At 45.5% G+C, this 23591-nt stretch overlaps 1 protein-coding gene across 1 annotated transcript; it reads left to right on the forward strand.

Annotated features, from left to right (window-relative positions):
• Positions 1 to 235: 235 nt before the first annotated feature.
• Positions 236 to 10911, forward strand: LOC119405298 (U-scoloptoxin(01)-Cw1a). The gene is made up of 4 exons (XM_037672123.2): positions 236 to 328; positions 5620 to 5641; positions 6914 to 6951; positions 10314 to 10911. The coding sequence occupies exons 2-4, from the start codon at positions 5626 to 5628 to the stop codon at positions 10728 to 10730; spliced, it is 471 nt and encodes a 156-aa protein (XP_037528051.1). The 5' UTR covers positions 236 to 328; positions 5620 to 5625; the 3' UTR covers positions 10731 to 10911.
• Positions 10912 to 23591: the final 12680 nt, after the last annotated feature.

Genomic DNA, 23591 nt, shown 5'->3' on the forward strand with positions numbered 1-23591 from the left:
GTCCTGCTAACATAAGCACCGGTCATGCTTTCCCTTCTCGCGGCCCTGTTACGCCGGGGTGCGCATCTCTCGCCTCACTTTAAATGGCGGCGCTTCGAGAGGGATGATTGGCTTCACCATATACTAGCACTGATCCTTGTCATGCATCAGTCTCCAGTCCAGTTTCTTTCTCTCTTTTTTAACCAATTTATGCACGACTCCCCTGTAACCACTGCCAGCACTTTCTCTCGCCCGCTCTCTCACCGACGGCGCTCTGCTACTTAAAGGCGAGCGCAGCAATCGACAGGAGTCGTACAGCACAGCTCGCCAACCGGCAGTGAACACCGCGGTGAGTCCGTATCTGCTGCCGCTCCATTCGGATACACGCTGGTGTGCAGGCACGCCCGCGTTACTGTGTTGCCCAAGTGTGTGTTTCTTGTGTCTCGCGGCGATCGCTATAGTCGACCCCGGTGTTGAAGAAACAGCTGTTTCTACGCGCATTTGCCAGAGAGGCTGCGTAGAGGAGTTCCCTACCGTTTCTCGCCTGTGGGCAGGCTTAATCCTACCCCCTACACCCCTGAGCAATCTCATCGTTGCTCAAGGGATGCTGCCTCCTATTGAAACTACTCTATTCATTCGCTTAAATCGGCTGTTTGTTGTTTGCATCAGAACTAGCGATATATTCTGTGTTCCGTAATAGTTCGTTTACATGCAATATTGTATTGATACTTTGAAATTTCTCCAGCTTCATTTTTAAGTTGCCCTGCTGGAAGTTCAAACATAATCCCCGGAAGGAACATAGGTGAATGAGGCTCGTGTTACTGCGGTGAGCTGACGTGCTTTGCCGGATACAACCACGTTGTCATTGTTTTATCGCTTATGCGCGAATCTAATATCGAGTTGTATGACAGATGTGTTAGTTTTATTATAGATGTGTTAACCCCAAGGTTTATTCACAGTTCTTTTGAATTGCATTGCGACTCAATCCAACGGGTCGCTAATAATTCCAAGCCGGGGGGGGGGGGGGGGCATAACAGTCTCGGGCTACTTTTGATCACTAATGTTTGCTTGTCGCGCTGCTAAGTGTCTACATGAAGCCATTTTCACATTAAGTCCACGTGAATATCTGATTGGATCAAACCTGAATTTCCAGCCTACTTGGTATTTTCTCTTGTACGATTTTGTTTAAAGTTAAAATACCCGTTGAATGCGATGCTAGCACAATGCAGTGCTTCATCGTGAGAGTTAGAAAAAAAAATAATAGCGTATACAGAACAACAAACCCGGGTATTGAGTCTCACTAGACATTGCGAAGAAGCAGAGGGTACAGATATAGGAAGACAGGAGCTCCTTATTGGAACGCAGTAACTTTTGCCGGTGTGCACACGACGACTGCGTGGAGAGGGGGAAGAGGATCAAAATAGTTCAAAGGAGAGTTCAAAAAAATTGAAATAGATATAAGTACAAATTCAGGTTGAGCGACTAAATGTGATAATTATATTTACAGGAAATATATTAGGCGAGCCTAGGAGAGGTCGCAGAAGTGAACGGAGAGCTGTTCCCTCGGAACATTTCTCTGTTCTTTCTGTCGCGCCAAACTTTTCTGCCAGTGCACCAATTTCGGTCACCGTTTGTTGTATCTTAAGCAATAGTTTCTGCCTTCTTTCGTAGGCTAGCTGCAGGTATTATTTTTCGTTGCGACTGACTCTCCCAACATGAAAGTCACAATTAAGTTACGAAACCTATGCTGCCCTTATTTAAGGTAGTATAAAAAAAGGCAGGTGTCATCCTTGAAGAAAATCTAGCACGTCGGAGTATACGGGGTTGTGAGAATAAATAATTGATCTTGTATATTGTTAACTTCTTTCTTTAAATCTGTGTTTTCTTGTGATGAGCGAAGCTTATTAAGAAAACACGTTATATTTTGCGCCGCATGGTTCACTGAGCCTAGACAACCCTTTTTTAATTAACCTAGAAGACTGTTCGAATTACTACGCGACGCAGTAAGCTTGCCATGTCATGGCGATGTATATACCATATTCTTCCTTATCTTAGAAGACATTGAGGGTATATAGGTGCCTGATTTTTTGGTCTGATGTCCAAGGCATCAGGAAGAAGTCAATCAGCCGCACCCTTGCCCGTTACGCCTACATGTGGGCGAAGCCATTAAAACATTATATAGTTAAAACTCGATCTAACGAAACCCGATTTCATGAAGTCTCCGATCCAACGAAGAAACTTCCATTCCCCGGCAGATACCCATAGAGTTTAATTTCGTCATCAACCCGAATTAACGAATCTAACTTGGCACCAAAATCGATTTAACGAAGCTTTTTCTTAAATAGGTGAGTAAAAAAGCGATAATTTCTCATTAATTTTCACACAGACGGGCGTTTCTTCGAGAGGTTTGCTATCACGTTCAGACATCTATAGCCGCACTAGTCCTGTTCCTGGTTTTATTCTGGTGAGGCGGCACGCTACGCCCGAGCACGGAACAACCGATTGATTAGTTGGTAACGCTCTAACGTATCATATGGGGCTAGGGGCGGTGATGGTTTATTGTCTCTGTATAAGTTTCCACGGGAACACTTCTGTGGTTGCTTTTGATATTTGGTGGTTTAACCAAGAGGTGGCCCGTCTCCCCGAAACATTATTGCTCGCGCAATTACTCTCTTCATTCTCTCCGCCTTTGAATATCGGCAGCTTGTCATAGCTTCACGTGACCATCTACGTGGCCTGGATCGCCCGGGGCCGCTACCGCGGACCTTTCACACGCTCAGGCGTGGGTTAGCGGCTAAGAAAATACAGCGTTAGCTTTTGTGTGTCGCTATATGTTACAATTGTAGATTTCGAAGGACCGAAAAATCCCTTTCTCGATTTTACGAACTACCCGATTTAGCGCAATAATTCAAGCGTCCCCATCGCTTCGTTAAATCGGGTTTCAACTGTATAGCAAATCAGAGTCTCTGAAAAGGCGTGCAGAACTTTCTGCGCACTTGAATAGAGGAAACCCTTGCTGCCCTTCGCTTTACAAGTGGTCTTATTTATTACTCTTGCGCTCTGCTTCTGCATTATGACGCACATAACGACATGCCTATCGCTTATGCGTACTCTAAAATTTCCTTGGAGCCAGTCCTTGCAAGCCTTTTTGAACATCTCGCAGAGGAACCGATGTCAAATATTTCTGGGTTGTGACTGTCTGTGTGTGCAGTAAACACTGATGTGTGTGCGTGTATTACTTGTTCCCTCTTTCCTCCTTGCCCTCTCTATTCTTTTTTCTCCCCTTCCCCTTCCCCTCGTGTAGGGTAGCGAACCGGGTACAACCTGGTTACCCTCCCTGCCTTTCCTTCGCTTTTACCTCCATCTCTCTAAAATTTCATAAGTGGCAATAGCTTGGAGCAACTGGCGGGAAGTCTTACAGGTCCGTCCAGCCTCCATCCCCTCCTTGTTTTACAGCGGTGTGCATCATCCAGTTGAAAGAAATAAAGAACATCAGTTGGCTTGAAGTAAACGTTCGCTCAAAGAAATGCGTCACTGCGAAATAAGGACGAAAAAACAAAAAAATGAAAGTGAACATAAGTGGCCTATTGGAGGCACGCTTTCCTGAACTTAATGGCCATTACCTAGTGCACAACGAGTCCGTTAGTGAGATAGAAGACCGCGTTAGACTTAACCTTTACCGCTTAAGGTCAAATGCGAATGAAGCGAATATCTCGCTTTGTCGCGGCCAATCACTGTTTCTTTTTCTTACATCGTCAACACAATGCAGAATGATAGCCCTCCCATGCTGCAGAGTTACGCGATTTGGATTTCGATCAGTAAACGGAACTTGCATTGCGTTCTTCTGTTAAATTTTTTCACCTTGAATGATACATCTCCGCATGGCCGACGTACCTTAGTTATTGCGCTGCTATCTTTTAGAATTTAAGCCGAATATTGAATCCGGGTGCTCCTGTCGAAGTCCATGTCAGTAGAGAAATGTTTCTTTGTGACCAGCCACTGCGCTGACTTTGATTAACTTTCTTGGTTTTAACAGAAAGTTTCATGATGTTGTGAATGTGACAAACAAAATTTTTTATTGTCAATTTCTTTTAAAAAATCTTGAAAATGGCTTAACTTCAAACAATTAGACAATAATGTTTACAAATATATTGCTCAGTAATAAAGAACTAATATCAGAATTCTAGCAATTGCTCCTAATAATGCACCTAACGTGAACAAAATTCACGAATTTTACGCCACTCTGAAATATGCCGTTAATTTGTAAAGTGGACTTTTTTCAAAACCTTCACAGAGACAGTAAATGCCTCATGTGAGTTGTAAATTTATGTAATACATTTGTCCGTTTTAGGAACTTTAACGGTGCAAGCTACAGAAATGTGATATCAGTTTTTTTTTATACTGAGTAACAATTTGTATACTTGATGCTTCACTTTTATTTACTTGCCAATTTTCTGAAGCTTTTGCAGAAATTTCGGGCCTATTCTTTTTCAACTGTCATAGCATGGACTCTATGTGTAGTGGGTATAGGACGGCAGAAAAACTGGAGCTCACTCAGACTCTCTCAAGAAATATATTTTGCCCTAGGTGCTCACTCGGACTCAGACTCACCCAAATTTACCTCAACCGGACTCACTCTGACTCAGACTCACTGAATTTTTTTCTCAACCGAACTCACTCGGACTCACCAACATATTACTCAGCCGGTCTCACTCAGACTCAGACTCACGGCTTGATCTGACTCTGAGCGAGCCTGAGTGAGTCAACTCATGAGTTCGTTAGCGTAAAATTAGCGTTTTTTATCATGGTGTCAAGGCTCTTTAACGCCAATATTTCCATAATCGGCACGTCACGATACGCCATTTGATCATGTACCTTCATATAAAAGTTATCAGAGGTTTAAATCCACTCAGGACAGTTTTATAAAATATGCGACTCCCACGAGATATTTTTGTCGAGAACTTCCCGTGAAAGAGTTTGCGGGGAAACGTCATGCCCCCCCCCCCTCCTCTGTTCCTCTGTTCAATAAGTATTGAGGTGGCGCATGAACGCTAGTGCGTGGAGATATGTGTGAATAGACGAGGATAAACATAAGCCGACATAAGGATTACAGTAATTTTGAATATGAGTGGACATGACCACAGGTCGGAAATGAAAGGTGGAGCTCACTCAGACTCACTCAAGACATATATTTTGCTCTTAGGGCACACTCAGACTCAGACTCAGACTCATCAATATTTTCCTTAATCGGACTCATCCTGACTCAGACTCACTAAACTTTTCCTCAAGCGGATTCACTCGGACTAAAACTCACCAAATTATTATTAATCCGGACTCACTCACACTCAGACTCACAGTCTGATCTGAGTCTGAGTGAGTCTGAATGAGTCGACTCATGAGTGAGTTTGCCGATTTATGGTAGAGGGGGAATTTTGACGGGGCGGAAGTGCTCGCATAGTCATATATGAATTCTCGTTAAGGATTATTATATTAATTATTTAGAGCCTTCGTCCCTGTTGACCTACTGTGCAATTAACGGACGCTGTGCCCTCCTTCCCCGTTCCCCATTTAATAGGCCAACTGACATTAAATGTAAAGTTCATGCTGTATTGATTTTGTTCCCTTTCTTTTTTGTTGTAGGACAAAATGAAGTTCCTACTAGGTAAGTTTGCGCTATTTTGTTATCAGTAAAAAGATCTGCTCAGTCATAGGGCAGAACGTCAATTATTTACCTCCATCGCTTAGATGCATTAAAAAATGTGAAGAAAAAAAATACGGGGCCCTGTGTTTAAATGTTGACGCTATTTTAAAAAATCTCGCGTAAGGATATACAGGGTATTTCAAGAAATGTATCCAGTATTTTTTTAAAAATCACAGAACGGAGGTATCTGTGTGCTATCTGCGGCGTTACCTTTACTGTGGGAGAGGGCACTTTGAGATGCGTACAAACATTAATTACGACAGTAATTGTAGAAATTAAGAAGATTAACTTTTTAACCAGTGGAAATAAGTGGTCGAGTCAAATGGGCGAATGGATGCAGTTCCTGAGAATAGCCCATAGCCGCTTTGAAATTTTTGAAAGGCGGCCACTGGTAATCACCGCGGAGCGATGAAATCTGGCTAATTTTGCTGGCGATACCGAAACCTACGCACCAAAAAGCGCGCCATTCACTGCCATTCACTGCGGAAACGCCCTCCGTGACGACACTGTTTCCCTCGCAAGGGGGGAGGAGGATAAGCGAGCGCCGTTATCATCCGTTGATCTAGATACTTCGTTTCGTTGCTGAGCGAGCCGCACATGACCCCCCCCCCCCCCGGGAGGGAAACAGTGTCGTCACGGAGGGCGTTTCCGCAGTGAATGGCAGGCGCGCTTTTTGGTGCGTAGGTTTCGGTATCGCCAGCAAAATTAGCCAGATTTCATCGCTCCGCGGTGATTACCAGTGGCCGCCTTTCAAAAATTTCAAAGCGGCTATGGGCTATTCTCAGGAACTGCATCCATTCGCCCATTTGACTCGACCACTTATTTCCACTGGTTAAAAAGTTAATCTTCTTAATTTCTACAATTACTGTCGTAATTAATGTTTGTACGCATCTCAAAATGCCCTCTCCCACAGTAAAGGTAACGCCGCAGATAGCACGCAGATACCTCCGTTCTGTGATTTTTAAAAAATACTGGACACATTTCTTGAAACACCCTGTATAAGTGCTTTGAACCCATCCTGAGCCTGGGCTCCGCGGCACTCTGTTGCGTACATTATAGTGGTGCGTAATGGGAGCTATAAAGCTAGAGAAAAAAAAAGAACTGGAAGTTTAAAATGTACATATACATACCTATATGTATTTAAAGTAATATGAATAACTCTAAAGTTATCCGTCTTTCATGCTTCTTTCAAACTACTTTGTCTGAGTCACTCCCTTTATGTCCTTCTTTCAGCCTTTGCTGTAATGACCGTTGCGCTGGCACTGCCAAGGGTAAGTGGCATAAGGTACCCTATTGTGTCCACGACAACGTTCATGTGGTATGCATTCCTTAATAAGAAAAGCAAACGAGATAATGGGTGCTTATTATAGCAGTCGTTGCTTCCAGATACTTCGCACCCACGCACACACACACACACAAGTGTCACAGTTTTAATCATGCAACGACATAACGCCCTCCATTTCCAACCCATCTCTCCAGAATCTCACATAGCTATACACTCGTTGTTCCACATTACAGTTGCCAGTCAACAAAATTTGCACTAACGTATATGAACCTATAGTGATCTCATTAATTTTTCTCTTCTTCCAATGTTAGCTTCAAATTATCTTTATTTGGATCATTACTTTGATAATCAAGCTTGGCTATAAGCTTGATGACATTGATATTGATGATAAGCTTGATGATTAGCTTGGATTGTTGTCAACGTGTATGGAGGGTCGACGATATTGTCACGTAGTCGTGACGTCGATGAAGACAGCAGTCAGCAGGTCCGAGGTGAAACTGTTTATTTGGCCGAACTTGTGGCCGAGAAACTGATAGTCAAACTACAGCAATACACTGATAGCGGCGGACAGAACGTCGACCGTCGATCAACTGACTAGCGATCAAGCGCGTCGGCTTTTATACAGGCGCTATCGAACTTTCCAGCAATATCGCTGGTGGCGGCGTTATCTCTAGACAAAGCTGGAACATTCGCGTGCGGGGCGTAATCTTAACAAACCGATCTACTACAATCGCGACGCTTCTAGAACACTACTTCGCGGACAGCGTCGAGCGTTGATAACCGTCCCTGCCGGTCAAACCCGAATACATCAAAACAAGACAAGAAGTGGCCGTGGCATTGCTCCCCTCTGAAAAAGCATCGTCCCGATGCTTGTGAAAGAACATAGAAGAGAGAAAAAAAAACAAGTGCATACACAAATAAAAAAAAAGCAAAGGAAAGAAATAGAGTCCCCAAGCTCGCTAACGCGCAAAAAACGGCTTAAGGCGCACGACATGGACGATTTCAGGTCGCGCACGGCGCCGCTGAGAGTTCGTAATGCCGTCAGGGACAACCTCATAGTCGAGTGCGCCGAGGCGTCGAAGTACCCTGTACGGTCCCAAGTATCGTCGAAGAAGCTTCTCACTAAGTACTCGTCGGCGTATTGGCGTCCATACCCATACACGGTCACCGGGTTGGTATTCCATATGGCGTCGTCGAAGGTTGTAGCGGCGGCTGTCAGTCGTCTGCTGGTTCTTGATCCGTAGGCGGGCGAGCTGTCGTGCTTCTTCGGCGCGCTGTAGGTAGGTGGCCACGTCGATGTTTTCCTCGTCGGTCACGTTTGGTAGCATGGCGTCAAGCGTCGTTGTCGGGCTCCGTCCGTAGACCAACTTGTATGGCGTCATCTGCGTCGTTTCCTGTACGGCCGTGTTGTACGCGAAGGTCACGTACGGAAGGATGGCGTCCCACGTCTTGTGTTCGACGTCGACGTACATCGCCAGCATGTCGGCGATGGTCTTATTTAGACGCTCGGTGAGGCCGTTGGTCTGTGGGTGGTACGCAGTGGCGCGGCGGTGGCTTGTGTGGCTGTATTCCAAGATCGCCTGAGTTAGGTCAGCCGTGAACGCCGTACCTCTGTCGGTGATGAGAACCTCTGGGGCGCCGTGTCGAAGGACGATGCTCTCAACGAAGAACTTGGCTACCTCAGCGGCACTGCCTTTAGGCAGGGCTTTTGTTTCGGCGTAGCGGGTGAGGTAGTCGGTAGCCACGACGATCCATTTATTTCCGCAAGTCGACGTTGGGAACGGCCCCAGGAGGTCCATCCCGATCTGCTGGAATGGTCGCCGAGGAGGCTCGATCGGCTGAAGGAAGCCTGCTGGTCTTGCGGGCGGTGTCTTCCGTCGCTGACAGTCTCGGCATGTCCTTAAGTAGCGAGTGACATCGGCGGCAAGGCGCGGCCAGTAGTACTTTTCCTGTACTCGTGCGAGCGTTCGGGAAAGTCCGAGGTGTCCAGCCGTTGGGTCGTCGTGCAGGGCATGCAAAATTTCTGGTCGCAGTCCCGAAGGTACAACGATAAGGTAGCTGGCTCGGGCCGGAGAGAAGTTCTTCTTTACGAAGAACTTCTCAGCACCTCCACCAGATGTCACGTAGTCGTGACGTCGATGAAGACAGCAGTCAGCAGGTCCGAGGTGAAACTGTTTATTTGGCCGAACTTGTGGCCGAGAAACTGATAGTCAAACTACAGCAATACACTGATAGCGGCGGACAGAACGTCGACCGTCGATCAACTGACAAGCGATCAAGCGCGTCGGCTTTTATACAGGCGCTATCGAACTTTCCAGCAATATCGCTGGTGGCGGCGTTATCTCTAGACAAAGCTGGAACATTCGCGTGCGGGGCGTAATCTTAACAAACCGATCTACTACAATCGCGACGCTTCTAGAACACTACTTCGCGGACAGCGTCGAGCGTTGATAACCGTCCCTGCCGGTCAAACCCGAATACATCAAAACAAGACAAGAAGTGGGCGTGGCAATATGTGAAACTCCATTGTTGTATTGACCTTAACACCTTTACCCTAGTAGAAACAGTGAAATGATATTATTTTACCCGGTCTTGTTATATTCAAATATCACCCATACACTCTATTTACAAAGCCTTGAGGGACAACTTCAAGCGCATACCATCAGTCAACCACATGCCATCGGTTCCTTACTCTACCTGACATGTCGATTACAAGCTGTTCTGTATGACGCGGCCGCAACTGTTCAGTATCGAAAAATGTTAACTGAGCATGGCGCTGTAGTCGAACTAAATTAGCTTGTGTGTAACCTCCGTAAAATGCGGTTCGCATGACGGCAATCGATTAATAAAGGCGCGCTGCATAGAAACTGCCTCGCTGTTTCACTTTAAGTGTTCGTTACATAAGAGCGTCACTCCTTATTTTTATTTTTATTTTTGCGCCACGACCACAAGCAAAAGGAGAGAGAATATCTTCACCGCCATCTCACATTTCATCGATAGCTTTATCTTACTTTCATTTCAATAAGACAAAAGAACACAGCGAAATCAAATAGTCAGTAATCAATACGATGCATTTTTTTTTCCACGTTTGTGTCGAAAAAAGAAAGCCATTTAAAAATTGTAACAACGTACAATCATTCTCGACATTGTCAAATCAAAATGATCAGCAGAGAGAAACAGCGGTAATTCACACTGCAGGAGAACGAAACCAACCTTAACCAGCTAGCACAACGTCACCGGCCAGCTAGATTAAATTAACCGGTCAGCTATAGGATAGTCTCCAAGCTGCATGGCAATTATTTTCGCCTTACAGCAATTACATATCCTCGTGCATTTTTGCCATTTCAGACAAAACGGGCAGCGTACGAGCTGCCCGATGGCGCAGAACTTCTGTTGGGTGGTGTCAAGACCTCGTTCCAGTGCCCGGCCAAGAACGGTTACTTCGCGGATGTCGACAACGCCTGCCTCATCTTCCACGTATGCAACGTGGTGCCGAAAGAAGACGGCAGCACCGAGGTTCAGCAGTACAGCTTCCTGTGCGGCAACCAGACCGTGTTCAACCAGCTTAGTCTGACGTGCGCCTTCGCCGAGGAGGCCGTGCCGTGCCAGAATGCTCCCGACTTCTTTTACGTGAACGACAACATCGGCAACCCAACGGCCCCGTTCCTCACCGAAGCCGACGTGCAGAAGGCGGCTCCGCTCATACCGGGCTTTGGAGAGGGTGGTGGCGCCGGCGCTCCACCGCCCGGCCGCAGGCCCTTCTAGGAAAGCTCGCACCCACCGTTTCCCTACCCCCACCGTGCCGTTGCACACAGTATGGCTATAGTATTAGCTGGGTTCAGCTTCTCTGGGGCCACGACGGGCTATTAATCCTCGCCGCAATAACATTTTTTCACAACGGACTGCGACGGCCACACATAATCGCTTTTGGAGCCCGCGCTCGCTTCCCTATCCTTTCGACGGAAGGCAGGCATTCACCGAAGCGGATAGGCGTCTTTGTAGTTCTGCGACGTCTTCAAGCGGTTCTACGCTTGGACATTGGCTTTCGCTCACCGGTGCGTCTTCACCCTCCGACGGAAACACTGCAACCTGACATCATCATATCGAACTTTCCCATATTTTTCTTCGTTGCACACCTGTTCCTGCTTCTCGTTAAGTTTGCCTCTTATCACCTGCCTGCATTGACATGTATATACATTTTGTTGTTGATGGAAGGTCCGTTGCCACTGATATCGCGCGATCTGCGTTCTGTGCTCTGCGTACCTCGTTCCTGTTAGCGGTAACCAATCGTCGTGTATATTGTCTTTGGCGAAAGGTGAAGGGCTCTGGGCTTTGGCCCAAATGTACCCACTTCTGGTGAAGGGCTTGGCTCGGCGGGGCTTTTCGCGACAGAAGGAAATACTCAAATGGTAACTGTGCTACACCGCATGCTCGCTTCATTCTCACCATCTTTAACTAAGCGGCGAGGTTGCTTGGAGGAATGCCTGGTCTTCTGGTGTACTCTTACGCTCGCTTGCATGGCTACTAGGAACAAATGTACATTGCTCACGTACTGCGAAAACCTGTACTGTATATTTTGCTTGCATAAAATGTTTCGTTGATAATCTCTCTGTTTTGTGAAAATTTTGTGCGGAGGAAGACACCTCAAGTGCCTTTTTCGATAGCACTTGAAGTGCGCCTGAGAGGAGGGAAATGAGATTGAACCAGAGGCCGTTAAGAGTGTTCCCGCATGCACGTAGGTTTCGATTGCTTTAAGCTGCCAAAGGCCGCAAGATACAGAATATTTATTTTCTTTGTTTGAACTAGGTGACTCGCGTTCCGAGATAACATGAAGGCCTGCACTGTGAACCTGCGCTTCCAACATGGTAACATTCACAAAGGTGCTCGTCATCACGTTTTATATGTTAGCCGTATTGTTTGCCGCCAACAACCAAACAACAACAGCCGTGAAGGCTTGGAAGTTTTCTTGAGTTAGATATAAGGTTGTCAGCATTGATGCTATTGACATTTCCACGTGCAATATATTTCCACGTACGTTAGCTGGCGCCGCACACATTGATGCAAGCTTTTGGTTTAAGATTAGTTTAGGGGCTCGTATTCACTAAGTTCTGGTCAAATTATTAATTATAGCGTATATTACCCACATATAATAATAATAATAATAATAATAATAATAATATCTGGGATTTTACGTGCCAAAACCACCATATGGTTTCGAGGCACGCTGTAGTGGAGGCTCCGGTAATTTTGACCACCTAGGGTTCTTTAACGTGCACCTATATCTAAGCACACGAGCCTCTAGCATTTCGTCTCATCGAAATGCGACCACCACGGCTTGGATCGAACCAGTAACCTGCGGGTCAGCAGCCGAGCACCGTAACCACTGCACCACCGCGGCGGCAACTACTTGCATATACAGCAAATAGTGATGGTTTCTTATTCAATATATAAAAATATGTACCTTTATGTAACTTGCGCATAGAGCATAGGTTCAAAAATTTTTATGATTAGCCCTCAGGCGTTTTTGCTATTCGCCTTCATTGAAATACACCAGCCGCGGTCTGTATTTAATACCTGAGCTCAGCACCAGTACGCTATAACCACAGGGCAACCGTAGCAAGTAGCATGCCCCAGGGTCAAATCTTGGTGAAAAGTAGACACCAATCGTTATTTCATATAATCATGCATTAGAGAGACAACGCTGGTATCCTACTAATAAGTGCAGGCTGAAACAATAAATGGACAAGAAGCCTGGCGAGTTGACACATTTATCTCGAGCGCTTTGCATGACACTTTAACTGACGGTCGACTACCTACCGAATGGATCAGATTAAGATAATAACGCAAGTCTCCGCCGCACTCACAGAAAAAAAAAGAAAAAAAAAAGCGGTCTTACGCTAAGTTTAAATGTAAGAACCAGTGCGATCCATCATGTTTTAGACTGACGGCAGCATAACAACAACAAAAGAGCTTTGTGAAATTGGCCCCTATTTTGACCAGCAAGCATAGCCAAAAAAAACATTCTTCTATGAAAATGCGTTCCGGCTTGCTAATTGACTTAATACCTGCACGTCCTTTTTCTGATGGATTTGTCGATTTAGTTTTTAAGGCCTTTGCTAGCACAAAGTGATGATCCAATACAAAATAAATAGTTGTGCGCCACAGAATACTCTACCTGCCAAGGGCAGCGTTACATAGAGCTAGAAACTAAGTTCCCCGCGCGCAGTCGGATTACCAGCGTGCAGCAATCCCGGCTGCAGATTGTCAGCAAATGCATTGGAGACGAGTGTGCCTTCGCTGTAAGGGCATTGTCTGCGAAAAGAAAAGGGCAGAAAGAAGAGAAACCAGTAGTGGCACCTTGTCTGTGAAATGACACAATGCTTACACAACGCAAATGACCGCGCTTTCGATCTTTCGGTCACGCGCATCTCTATATACCGGATGCTCAAGCGCATTGTGTAGGTTAGCATGCGCAATCGTCACCGTCACAGCTGCCATCACTGCGGGAAGAAAAGCCACAATGTCCGCTCGCTAGGAAACGCAACGCTCTGTTTACGGTGTTGACGGTCAGGCCTTTCTCTTCTATACCTCCTTCTATGCCTACCTCTGGCCTAGACTTTGATTTACTCATCAATAATCAAGTGCCACTTGCTATGACAATTCGTGCTACAACTGTTAAAAAACAATTAAGACACGCCGCTCACAATCTATTATCGATAGGTAATGGAATGGCGGTTTCATGAAAGATGTCAACAGTGCTTCATGTCTTTGTTGAAGCTTGTCGCTGCTTTAGATTGTTTCTCTCTTTCTCTTTTAATGCAAGGAATCATAATTATCATGTCACACTGAAAGTCAATGGAGAGAGTTCCTTGGTTGTGCACATCAACATCCCAAGATAATTTATAAACAGCAGTTTTCTACGTATACAATGAACTTCTTGTCTGCGAAAGTTTGGCAGAATAGCCACCACGTACCTAACAAAAGTCAGAACATGCTTAATTAATGGTTGCCAGTAAATCGTTTTTTTTAATTCGAATTATAGTTGTAGCGTTTTGGTTCCGCTTTCGATAAATAATGGAGCGGCAAGGTTTTTCTCCCTAGTGTACGAATATTTATACATCATGTGACCATAGGATGTGTTCAGGCATTGAGGCTCACAATCCATCATCCCTTATTTGAAGCTCTTTCTTCTGCCTGGCCCCATTACAGCGTGGACAAATCATTCTGTGCCGTCCATGACTCGGCGTCGCAATGCATTCTTCACTGTATCGGCCGGGATCTCCACCTGTGACCCCTGAGCCTGGGACTATAGATTTCCGTGCCTGTTTTGTACCTGCTCACGGGTGCATAATTAAGTACGCAATTCCCAAACACTTCCTCGGACGAAGGTTGTGATGAAGGTTTGAGCGGAGAGCTGCAAACATGCTTCTCGGGTGTTCAATACCGAGCGATAGGCCGACGATATTACGTACCACCTCTCGCTCCGCTATATTAATTTTTCTTTTGCTTCATAGCCCCCTTTACCCTCCTACCGGGCAAGGTAACCAACTACAACCGTCACTGGTGGTTAACCTTTCTGCGTGCCAGTTGACCGGGCGCTATAAATCATCTCCGCGCATGAGAGCGTGTTTGGGTAGGGGGGGGGGGGGGGGGGGGGCATACCACAAACGGGTCCAACCTTCCATCGCAGGCCTTAATTGTGCCTGCATGTGCGCGCACATCCGAAGTGCGAGGTAGTCGTCCTCGATGAAAGCGGCGTATCGAAATTGGCGGTTGATTTTTCTCTATTATCGCTCGCGCACTTGTTTCAAAACTCCATTTGTTTGCTTTTGAATGCCACAACTGTATCTCTCTATCTCTATGTAGCCTTGAACGAAAACAAAGTATGACGTATCAGGTCTTAGCTTCGGCATATATTGAACCCAAGTGAACCCCACGTACCATATTGCTTGTTTTCTGCACCCTTCAGAAGGACGATTTCAAGCTGTTCGTTCGTGTAACAATAAGGTAGTGTTCCTGGGTGCCCTGGCATTATTCAGTTTAGGTGCGCGGTAGTACTAAATGTTAGGTTGCCCGCCTCCTCAAAAAAATCCCCTCAAGACCACCAAGAACCGGCTTTTACATTCAGAAAATGATATTTTCTTTTTTGTGCTCGTTCAAAAACATAACGCTGCGCAAGCACCGGTAATTCAGTTCAAAAACAGCGTTATTCAGTGGTGCAAAGCAAAAGCACCGCTCATATGCGCGTCCTAAGTGGAGAAACAAACGAGCGCTAAGAAACGGGGACATAAACAGGAGGCACACAGGACAGTCCTGTGTTCCTCCTGTGAGGCACACAGTGGCGAGTCCTGAGCGCCTGTCCTGTGTGCCTCCTGTTTATGTCCCCGTTTCTTAGCGCTCGTTTGTTTCACATGAAGTATGAACCAACTTGCCCAAGCACATGTCTTGCTAATCCTAAGTAGAGTTGTGTGATTAAGGCCGCTACCTTTGTTCATTTGAGTTAACATGTGAAACTGCGAATGCCAGTGTTAACGGCTTCCGTATCGCAAGGTGCGCGTGATTTGGCATCATTTGGCACCCTTGTCAGCAACGTGACCTCAAGCGACATCCACGCGACCGCGCACTAGTCGTCAAGTGTGTCACACAGTCAACATATGCACCAGCGGCAGGACCAAACATTTACCTATCCCTCTCCGCCCTCCACATTTGGCACATTCAATATGCCTCAAGTGTATTACGTGGCAGAAATTCAGGACTACCGATCGCTCATCCCACGCTCTGAAGCAACTGATGCTGGTAATGCCGCGCCAGACATGACTAGACAACAGTCATATTTCGTACGGATGGTTTGACTTCTCCTACTAGTAGAGCAACTGCTGACTGTGCCTAAGCGAGGTGTCAACGCCAACGTGTCGCATAAAACTACAATCACGATAGCAGGGCTTGCAGCATTTCGTGAGACTGATAAACTAACACCCAAACGTGCCACGTTTTGGGACTCTACGGCAGCTATTCAGAGCCTGCGTCATAGAACTAACGAGAAGATGGCATATTACTTAGAAAAATGGAACCATCACCTGCTGAAAAAAATAATGACATGATTTCACCTCTGTGTTGGGATCATTGCGACAGCGAGAGGAACCACTTAGCTGACAAAGTGTTCGCACACGAAAGAGAACGTACGTTTAATTTTTTTTTTTTTGCTCTCTCTCAAGCGCTGAGGATTTATAGTGATTGATTACCAGGCCGGTAGACCCCTGACGACAGCTTTCGTCTACTGCCCAGAGCCAAAGCAGATGCTGTACCCCAATGCTGTCTGGGGTTACACAAGGGACGACAAGGAAGTCTTTTTTTTTCTTTAGTACAGACGATATAAAATATGGTCCCTTAGCCTAAAAAAAGCTTCATTTCTTCTACGATGGCATTTCTCCTACAGTTTAGAAGAAATGTAACTGAGTTATACTTGTGCAGTGAGCCCCTCTACGAACGTTTTAGCGCTTTCCTTCTCTGTCTCCCTATCATCACCATGAACCAGCACGCGCTCTCTTCGTCCTCTTTTCCCTCTTCGTCCTCTTATTTATATTCTGCTTGCAGAGACTGATGGGTGAGAGAACGAATACAGAGACAGAGAGAGAGAAAGAAAGAGATAGAAGCAAAGAGAAAGAGAGAAATTCATGGCGAAAAAAAATTTCTTGGCGAGGCAGGATTTGAAGCCGCGGACCCACGATCCGCAGGCGAGCGTCGTAACCACTTGTCTGTCCGAGCAGGCTAGACCCAGGTAGCACACATGGTCTAGAAAACGTTTTTTTGAGGGATAAAACGGATAAAACGGATTCTAAACCAATTTCGACGTTTTAAAAACGTCACAGAATATCCGTAATATATCCGCTTTTGATAACGTCTAGACAACGAATTTTTTAAGACCATTTTGGTCTGGAACGTATATTTCAAGACGTTTGTTCGATTCTAAACCAATTTCGACGTTTTAAAAACGTCACAGAAAATCCGTAGTATATCCGTTTTTGATAACGTCTAGAAAACGTATTTTTAAAGACCATTTTGGCCTGGAACGTATATTTCAAGACGTTTGTTCGATTATAAACCGATTTCGACGTTTTAAAAACGTCACAGAAAATCCGTATTATATCCGTTTTTGAGAACGTCTAGAAAACGCATTTTTAAAGACCATTTTGGCCTGGAAAGTATATTTCAAGACGTTTGTTCGATCCTAAACCAATTTCGACGTTTTAAAAACGTCTTGTTCGTGACGTCTAGAAGACGCACTTTATAAGACCTTTTGTCGCCCAGAAGCGGACCGCGCGCCACTTGGCCCATGCATGCATGGGCATGCATGAACCACCGCGCATTGAAATTTGAACTCGAGCCTGCGCACGCCATCTCTCATTGCGATAAAGAAAGAAACGCGCAAAAGGATAAAGGCGTATGGTGTCTACATTGCATCAGCAACAATGAAGACTTCAAAGTTCGTTAACCAGTAAACTTTACGTAATTTACTCGCAGCGATAACCGTCTAACTTCCACACGAAGGCCTTAGCGCTGACTGTATCCATCCGCGCCGCCGTTGCTTCTGCAATGTCAGTTAAGCTCGCCGATTTCGCATGGGCGGTCGAGCTCACCGGTCATGCACTCTTTTGCTATATTTCGTGCTTGTGTCGTGGTTCGTGGAGGCTATTCGCGGCGAGATCGACCTATATGTGGCAGCACCGTCACCCCGCTAGTGTGGATACTGGTTTCGTGTGGTGTATCTAGAAGTGCACGGGGCTTCTGTTTTCACATCGTGATTTTGTGTTCCGTACCCGCAAAAAACTCTTCGTTATCGATGGTGAGGTTTTGTTCGGTGCCACAATGCCGCACATACTGCACAGAGCCAGGGATAAGCTTCCATTTTTATCCCACCGACGCGGAACGTCGCCGAGTGTGGCTCGTTAGGCTTCGTAACGGCAGGACGCCTTCCAAGTACGCGATGGTGTGCAGCAAGCACTTCGACGACGGTGCATTCGCATTCGCAGACGAGAAAGAATGGTGAGTAGTCAGCGATAACTTCGCTAATGTGTGCATTTATATGCCTGTTGCTGCTGTGCACTACAAGCGTGATGACGGTCGCAGTAAGCGAACGCTCGGGGAAGCTTCCCTGTGCTTTGATTTTCCCACACTTCCGCAGGAAAACTAAGCGAGAATCAATCCAGAAAGAAGAAAATTAATTCATGGAATTTATTCTTTGTCATTCAAGTACCGTCTGCGCTGTGAATGCAAAGTTTGTTCGCGCTTGGCTATGAGTCCGTTTAAACGAGAGTCCCCGAGCCCTTTTGTAGTTCGCGCATGTTCCATTGTGTTTACACGGCCGCGAGAACAGGCAAGTGTGTATGCATGATCTGGTGCATAGTAAAGGGTATCGTTTTATGAGCCCTCACACGCCACGTAAGCGATGAAAATGCGCGAGCGAGTTTATCGCCACTGCTTGTCTTGATGAATATAGTTTTCTCGCTCGCTCTCTTTTTTTTAAGGGTTTTCGCGGAAGAGATTGAGGCCTGACGCACTTCCGGCACTGAACTTGCCACAGCGCAAATTTGACAGGCATAAGTTACCTCGCAAGTGCACGGGTGTCTTTGTATACATTTCGCCACAAGTTATGATTGCGCAAGGCAACTCAGTTTTGCGATTTCTGCGTCATTCCATTTTCTGTTCGAAGTGTCAGACGTGACTTGACAGAAATATTTCTCTGCAGTGGGACCAGGACCGTACACAACTAAAGCTCGTCGTGTAACCTATAAACGACAGTCCCGAAGTTATACACCTAACCACAACGCGCAAGTGCATAGAGCCTTTTTTTTTTTAACCACCGAGCCGCTAAAAGGCTATATTCACATGAGATTTAATACTTCTCATCTTTAGGACAACACCAAGTGCACTTGGCAATACGATTAGACCGCAGAGCGGCACCTACACTGATATGACTCTCGTGAACGGACGGTACGACGACCACACACAGCACTCTCGACAAGTGCACTCACTGATCTCATTACAGTAAATATACAGCCGATCAAGGCCAAATGCTTCTTTACATGTTGTTAGGCATACGTACGAGCGGTTAAAGTTGCACCAACGCAACGGAACAAACCGCCTTTTGAGGCCCTGCGTGACGTACGCGCACATGCAACACAACGCGGCTAGCAGACGACGCATGGAGCAATCCACACTAGGCGCGTTTCAGCCAGTAGCCGCCAGGCGGCGACTCCGCTCGATCTCGCGGCCAATAAACGCAGCTGTGAAGAAACTATACTTCGCTGCGTGTTAAACTTGTGGACTCGATTGCAAGTATGTCTCTGTGGAGCAGGGGCGTAGCCAGAAATTTTTTTCGGGGGGGGTTCAACCATACTTTATGTATGTTCGTGCGTGCGTTTGTATGTGTGCGTGCCTATATACGCCAGCAAAACTGAAAAATTTCGGGGGGGGTTTGAACCCCCCCAACCCCCCCCTTGGCTACGCCCCTGCTGTGGAGTGACTGTTACGCTGACTGACGGTTAGAGTCCCGTAAGGTTCTCTGCGGAAAAATTCACTCATCAGCTTGGGCGCGGGACGCTCTCGCAACTTCCTTTCTTCTATGCTCAAGGGACGGGCGTGGTTGCTTTGATGTGCGATTAGTTTTCTGTGGATTTGCGGATACTGTAAACCACGGGTTTCTGTCATTTTTGAAGGTAAGTTCATTTTTACTGCATTTGCGCTCACTATTTGAGAACTATGGCAAATGAAAAAGCGTTTTCCATTGCATCACGGGCTGCATGTGCCACATGTTTCAGCAGTACGTTACTGCGGAATTTATTGAGCATACATGATAAAGCTGTCTAAACGTAAATACACGTCATGGTTTCCGTTCATGCTCGAACGAACATGAGCGAAAACCATATCATATATATATATATATATATATATATATATATATATATTTGTTAACTTAATTTCAGTAAAATGACTGTCTTTTCTTGGCCACTTGATGAGGCAGTTTCAAGCATTGCCAGGATTTGGGGACATTTGGGCTTGGCGCCATCTCCCGGTGGTAGCAACGGCGTCTTGCCATAACTGAATGGGAAATAGGCTAAAAAAATCATATCTCTTGAAAAAAGCAAGCTACCAAAAACGACTCGCGGTTTTATACAGTAGAGACCTACTGGAACATTTTGGCGAAATTGCAGTATTGCACTACAAAGCGTGTGGCTTCCCAGGACAATTGAACACCGCCCATTAGAAACACATGGGGCCCCATAGTAAAATTTTAAACACTCTGGGAAGTTAAGCGGTTTGTACTGCGACACTGTAATTTTAACAGAATGTTCAAATACGTCTCTACTGTATAGAACCGGGAGTCGTTTTTGATCATTTTTTTCGTCAGATATGATCTTTTTCGCTTATTTCCCATTCCGTTACGGCAGGCCACCGCAGTCACCGACGAGAGATGGCGGTACGTGCATATGTCCCCAAATCCTGGTCATGATACACATTAGCTTAAGCTACGTGTGCCGCGTAAAAAGCAGTTTTAGAATAGGGTACGCAAAGATAGCGTTCGTTGGGCGCATATGCTATTTCCGCCACTTAACGTGAGTACGCAAGAGGATGGCGTACGACGCATGCGGAGTAGCCAGTTTTACAATGGGATACGCAGATAGCGTTTGTTGCGTACGTAGCGTATAATGCATGCGCAATGGCGATGAACGAACGCAAAGCTTCGCGCACCCAATTTTAAAACTGCATTGTTGGAAGTTACGGCATGTGTCACCTATTTTATTGTGTCACTGAAGTTTGTGGATGAGAGAATCTTTGCAGCGACAGCGCACTGGTTCATGGTTTCTTCCACGGTACTAGCTGCATCTAACGAGAGGCTGGGCACGCTTTTCTGTTAGTTGCGAATTTCTGAGGGCATGAGAGTCAAAGACGCGTTTCACGGGGAGGTGTTCGGCATTTTTTCTCAGTGCTGCCTTGACTATCTCGATGCGCTTTCGGACTTGTGATTTATGTTGCCCCTACTCTGTTAACCTCCTCCTTTCTCTGTAAAGTCTGCAGCTCTCAGTAGAACCAAGAGGTTCTCTTGCGCGTCTCTTGTGCCTGGTTAAATATAGCAATCTCGCTCTCTGTCGCCGTACGGTGTTATCGAGTTTTCATCTTTTCACACCGTCCTATTTTAGGTATAATAACAAATAATGAAATGATCTTTTCTCCTATTTATTGCAGATGGTACTTGCCCTAGATGTTAAGAGACGCATTTGGTTAAATATAGCAAGCTCGCTCTCTGTCGCCGTACGGCGACAGAGAGCGAGCCTGCTTTCAAAACAAAAGGTCAACTTTCAAAAACAAAAGGTCACAGTTTGTAAAGCAGTTAACTTTTTTGAGCGTCTTTGTTTGTCGGCATCTTCAAGGAACCGCACTAGGGCTATTGTGCTAAAATATATTTGACGTGAAACGCTGCCCCATGCTGCTAGTGGCCCAACAACTTTCGTGTGTATGCTATTTGTAGTGTTCTTTGCAGACTTCCGGATGTGCCTAGCGATTTCCATCAACTACCTGTCATGAAGCCATGTGTTCAGACTGACTTGCCACACATTGTGATATACTGACACTGAGCAATGTGATGTACTAAGTGCAATACCCTGATCTGCCTCTGACAATCCTGAGTTTGCAGCTGTGTGCTTATTGAGTAGAAAATGGGGAAGAGTCCCAATTTCTTTAGCTGATGTGTCATATCATTATATTAATTTGTTCTTTTAGCCTGAAATTTTCTAATACTGAGCATCGTAAAAGAAAGATGTTTTTTTTTTTATCAGGCTGGTATTTTCATATTCTTAATTTTTATTTATTCATTTTAGTAAGTGGCTCATTCATTGTAATTTTTGTGGTCGTTTCGATTAGTTTTCTGTTCATACATTTTCTTTTCGTGCTAAAGTTGGTTTAGTTGTACTTTTTGTTATATGTCACTATAATTTGCAGTGTTCATATTTTCTGCTAGCCATGGCACATTTAAGCTTAACTGTGTGCTCTCTAGAGATGTCAGACCATAATTTCTGTGATAAGTTTTGTACGCTGCATTTCGAAGCCTGAAACCGTTACTTCTTTAGTGGGCGCCGTTTGAAACACGGATGCTGCATCCACAAATATTTTTAGCTAACGTCTAAAATGGCGCCTTTTGTTCCCAACGTCTATCTTACTTCTGTAATGATGCCAGAGCTTTTTCCAAAATTTTTTTCAGTGAGAAATGTTCCAACAGAGGCATGTTGTAAGAACGTTCCTAAAAGTTTCATTTTGTGAGCAATACACTTCAGCAACAGTGATTTTGCAAGCAGTTTACGTTCTTTTTTCATCACGCATTCTTGGCTGGGTGAGCCAAATATTATTTTGCAGTTTTGTTTTGTTCTTAGTGATTTACACACATTGGAGACGATTTCCTTTAACTGTGGTCTTAAGTAGCGCTACTGAACGATTGTTTTGAAACGAAGGGAGACACACACCAGGTGCTTGATGCATGCCTCCTTTCCTGCTTGGAATGCTGTGTTGGAGCAAGATGGCGAGTTGGGTCTGTTGGTTTACGTTCATGTTTGGAAAATTAGGTTGAAGCACACTGAAAAAAAAAAAAACGTGGACAGTAGAAGTGGACAGGAGTAAGTGCTGTCCTGTCCACTTCTACTGTCCATGTCTTTTTGTTGTGCTGCTGTGTTGTCTGTGGCACGGTGTAGCGTCTTCTCATTCACCTATCGGATTGGTAGGGCAGATTCATCAATGTGCGATAACTGCAACCGCATAGAGACTATCGATCATCATTTGTGCCGCTGTATGCTATTTCAAACACATCGCCGGACGCTCCAGTGTGCCTTCAGGAGACTTGACGGTCGGCCTTTTCCCGAAGGAAAGATCTTAGGAGTCTGTCTTCATAGCAGATCAGCCCAGAAAACCACACGAGCCCTCCTGCAGTACTTCAAGGCACCAAACTGAGTGACCACCTGTGATACACTCCTCAGTGTGTGTGTTGTGAAATGTGTCTCTTTCTCTCTATTTTTACTCCCTCATTCTCCTCCCATGAGTAGGGTAGCAAACTGGACGCTATTTAACCTCTCTGCCTATCCTCTGTTCCTTCTCTCTCTCTCTCCTTCCTAGAAAAAAAAAGTTCAGCGGAAGATGAAGCGTTGAGGAAACGTTTCATCATGAATGCTTGTCTTCGTCAGGGCCCTGACGGCAGGGGCGTAGCCGTATGGTTGAACCCCCCCCCCCAAAAAAAAAAAAATTCTGGCTTCGCCCCTGCCTGACGGAAACTAGTCCGCTTGTCGAGGCGTTGGCTTCAGCGACATTCCCTTTTCGACAATTTCTGTTCACTTCATCTTTGCGTTTGATTAAGTAAAGCTAATGAGTCGACGCTTACATATTGCAGAATGGCTGTGCCAGATCCTAAATTTTGTCATATTGCACTGTTAGTTGTTTGACAACAATTTTGCGAATGATGAATCATGCAACAAAAAGTGTTCTTGACGGTTGGATACTATGTAGCTGCATTTTAATTACCGCGATATTTTGTATTCTTTTGCCGCTTCTGAATAATATTATATAGTCGCATGCTATATCTCATTT

The sequence above is a fragment of the Rhipicephalus sanguineus genome, chromosome 1, assembly GCF_013339695.2.
Source record: "Rhipicephalus sanguineus isolate Rsan-2018 chromosome 1, BIME_Rsan_1.4, whole genome shotgun sequence".
Taxonomy (NCBI): Eukaryota; Metazoa; Arthropoda; class Arachnida; order Ixodida; family Ixodidae; genus Rhipicephalus; species Rhipicephalus sanguineus.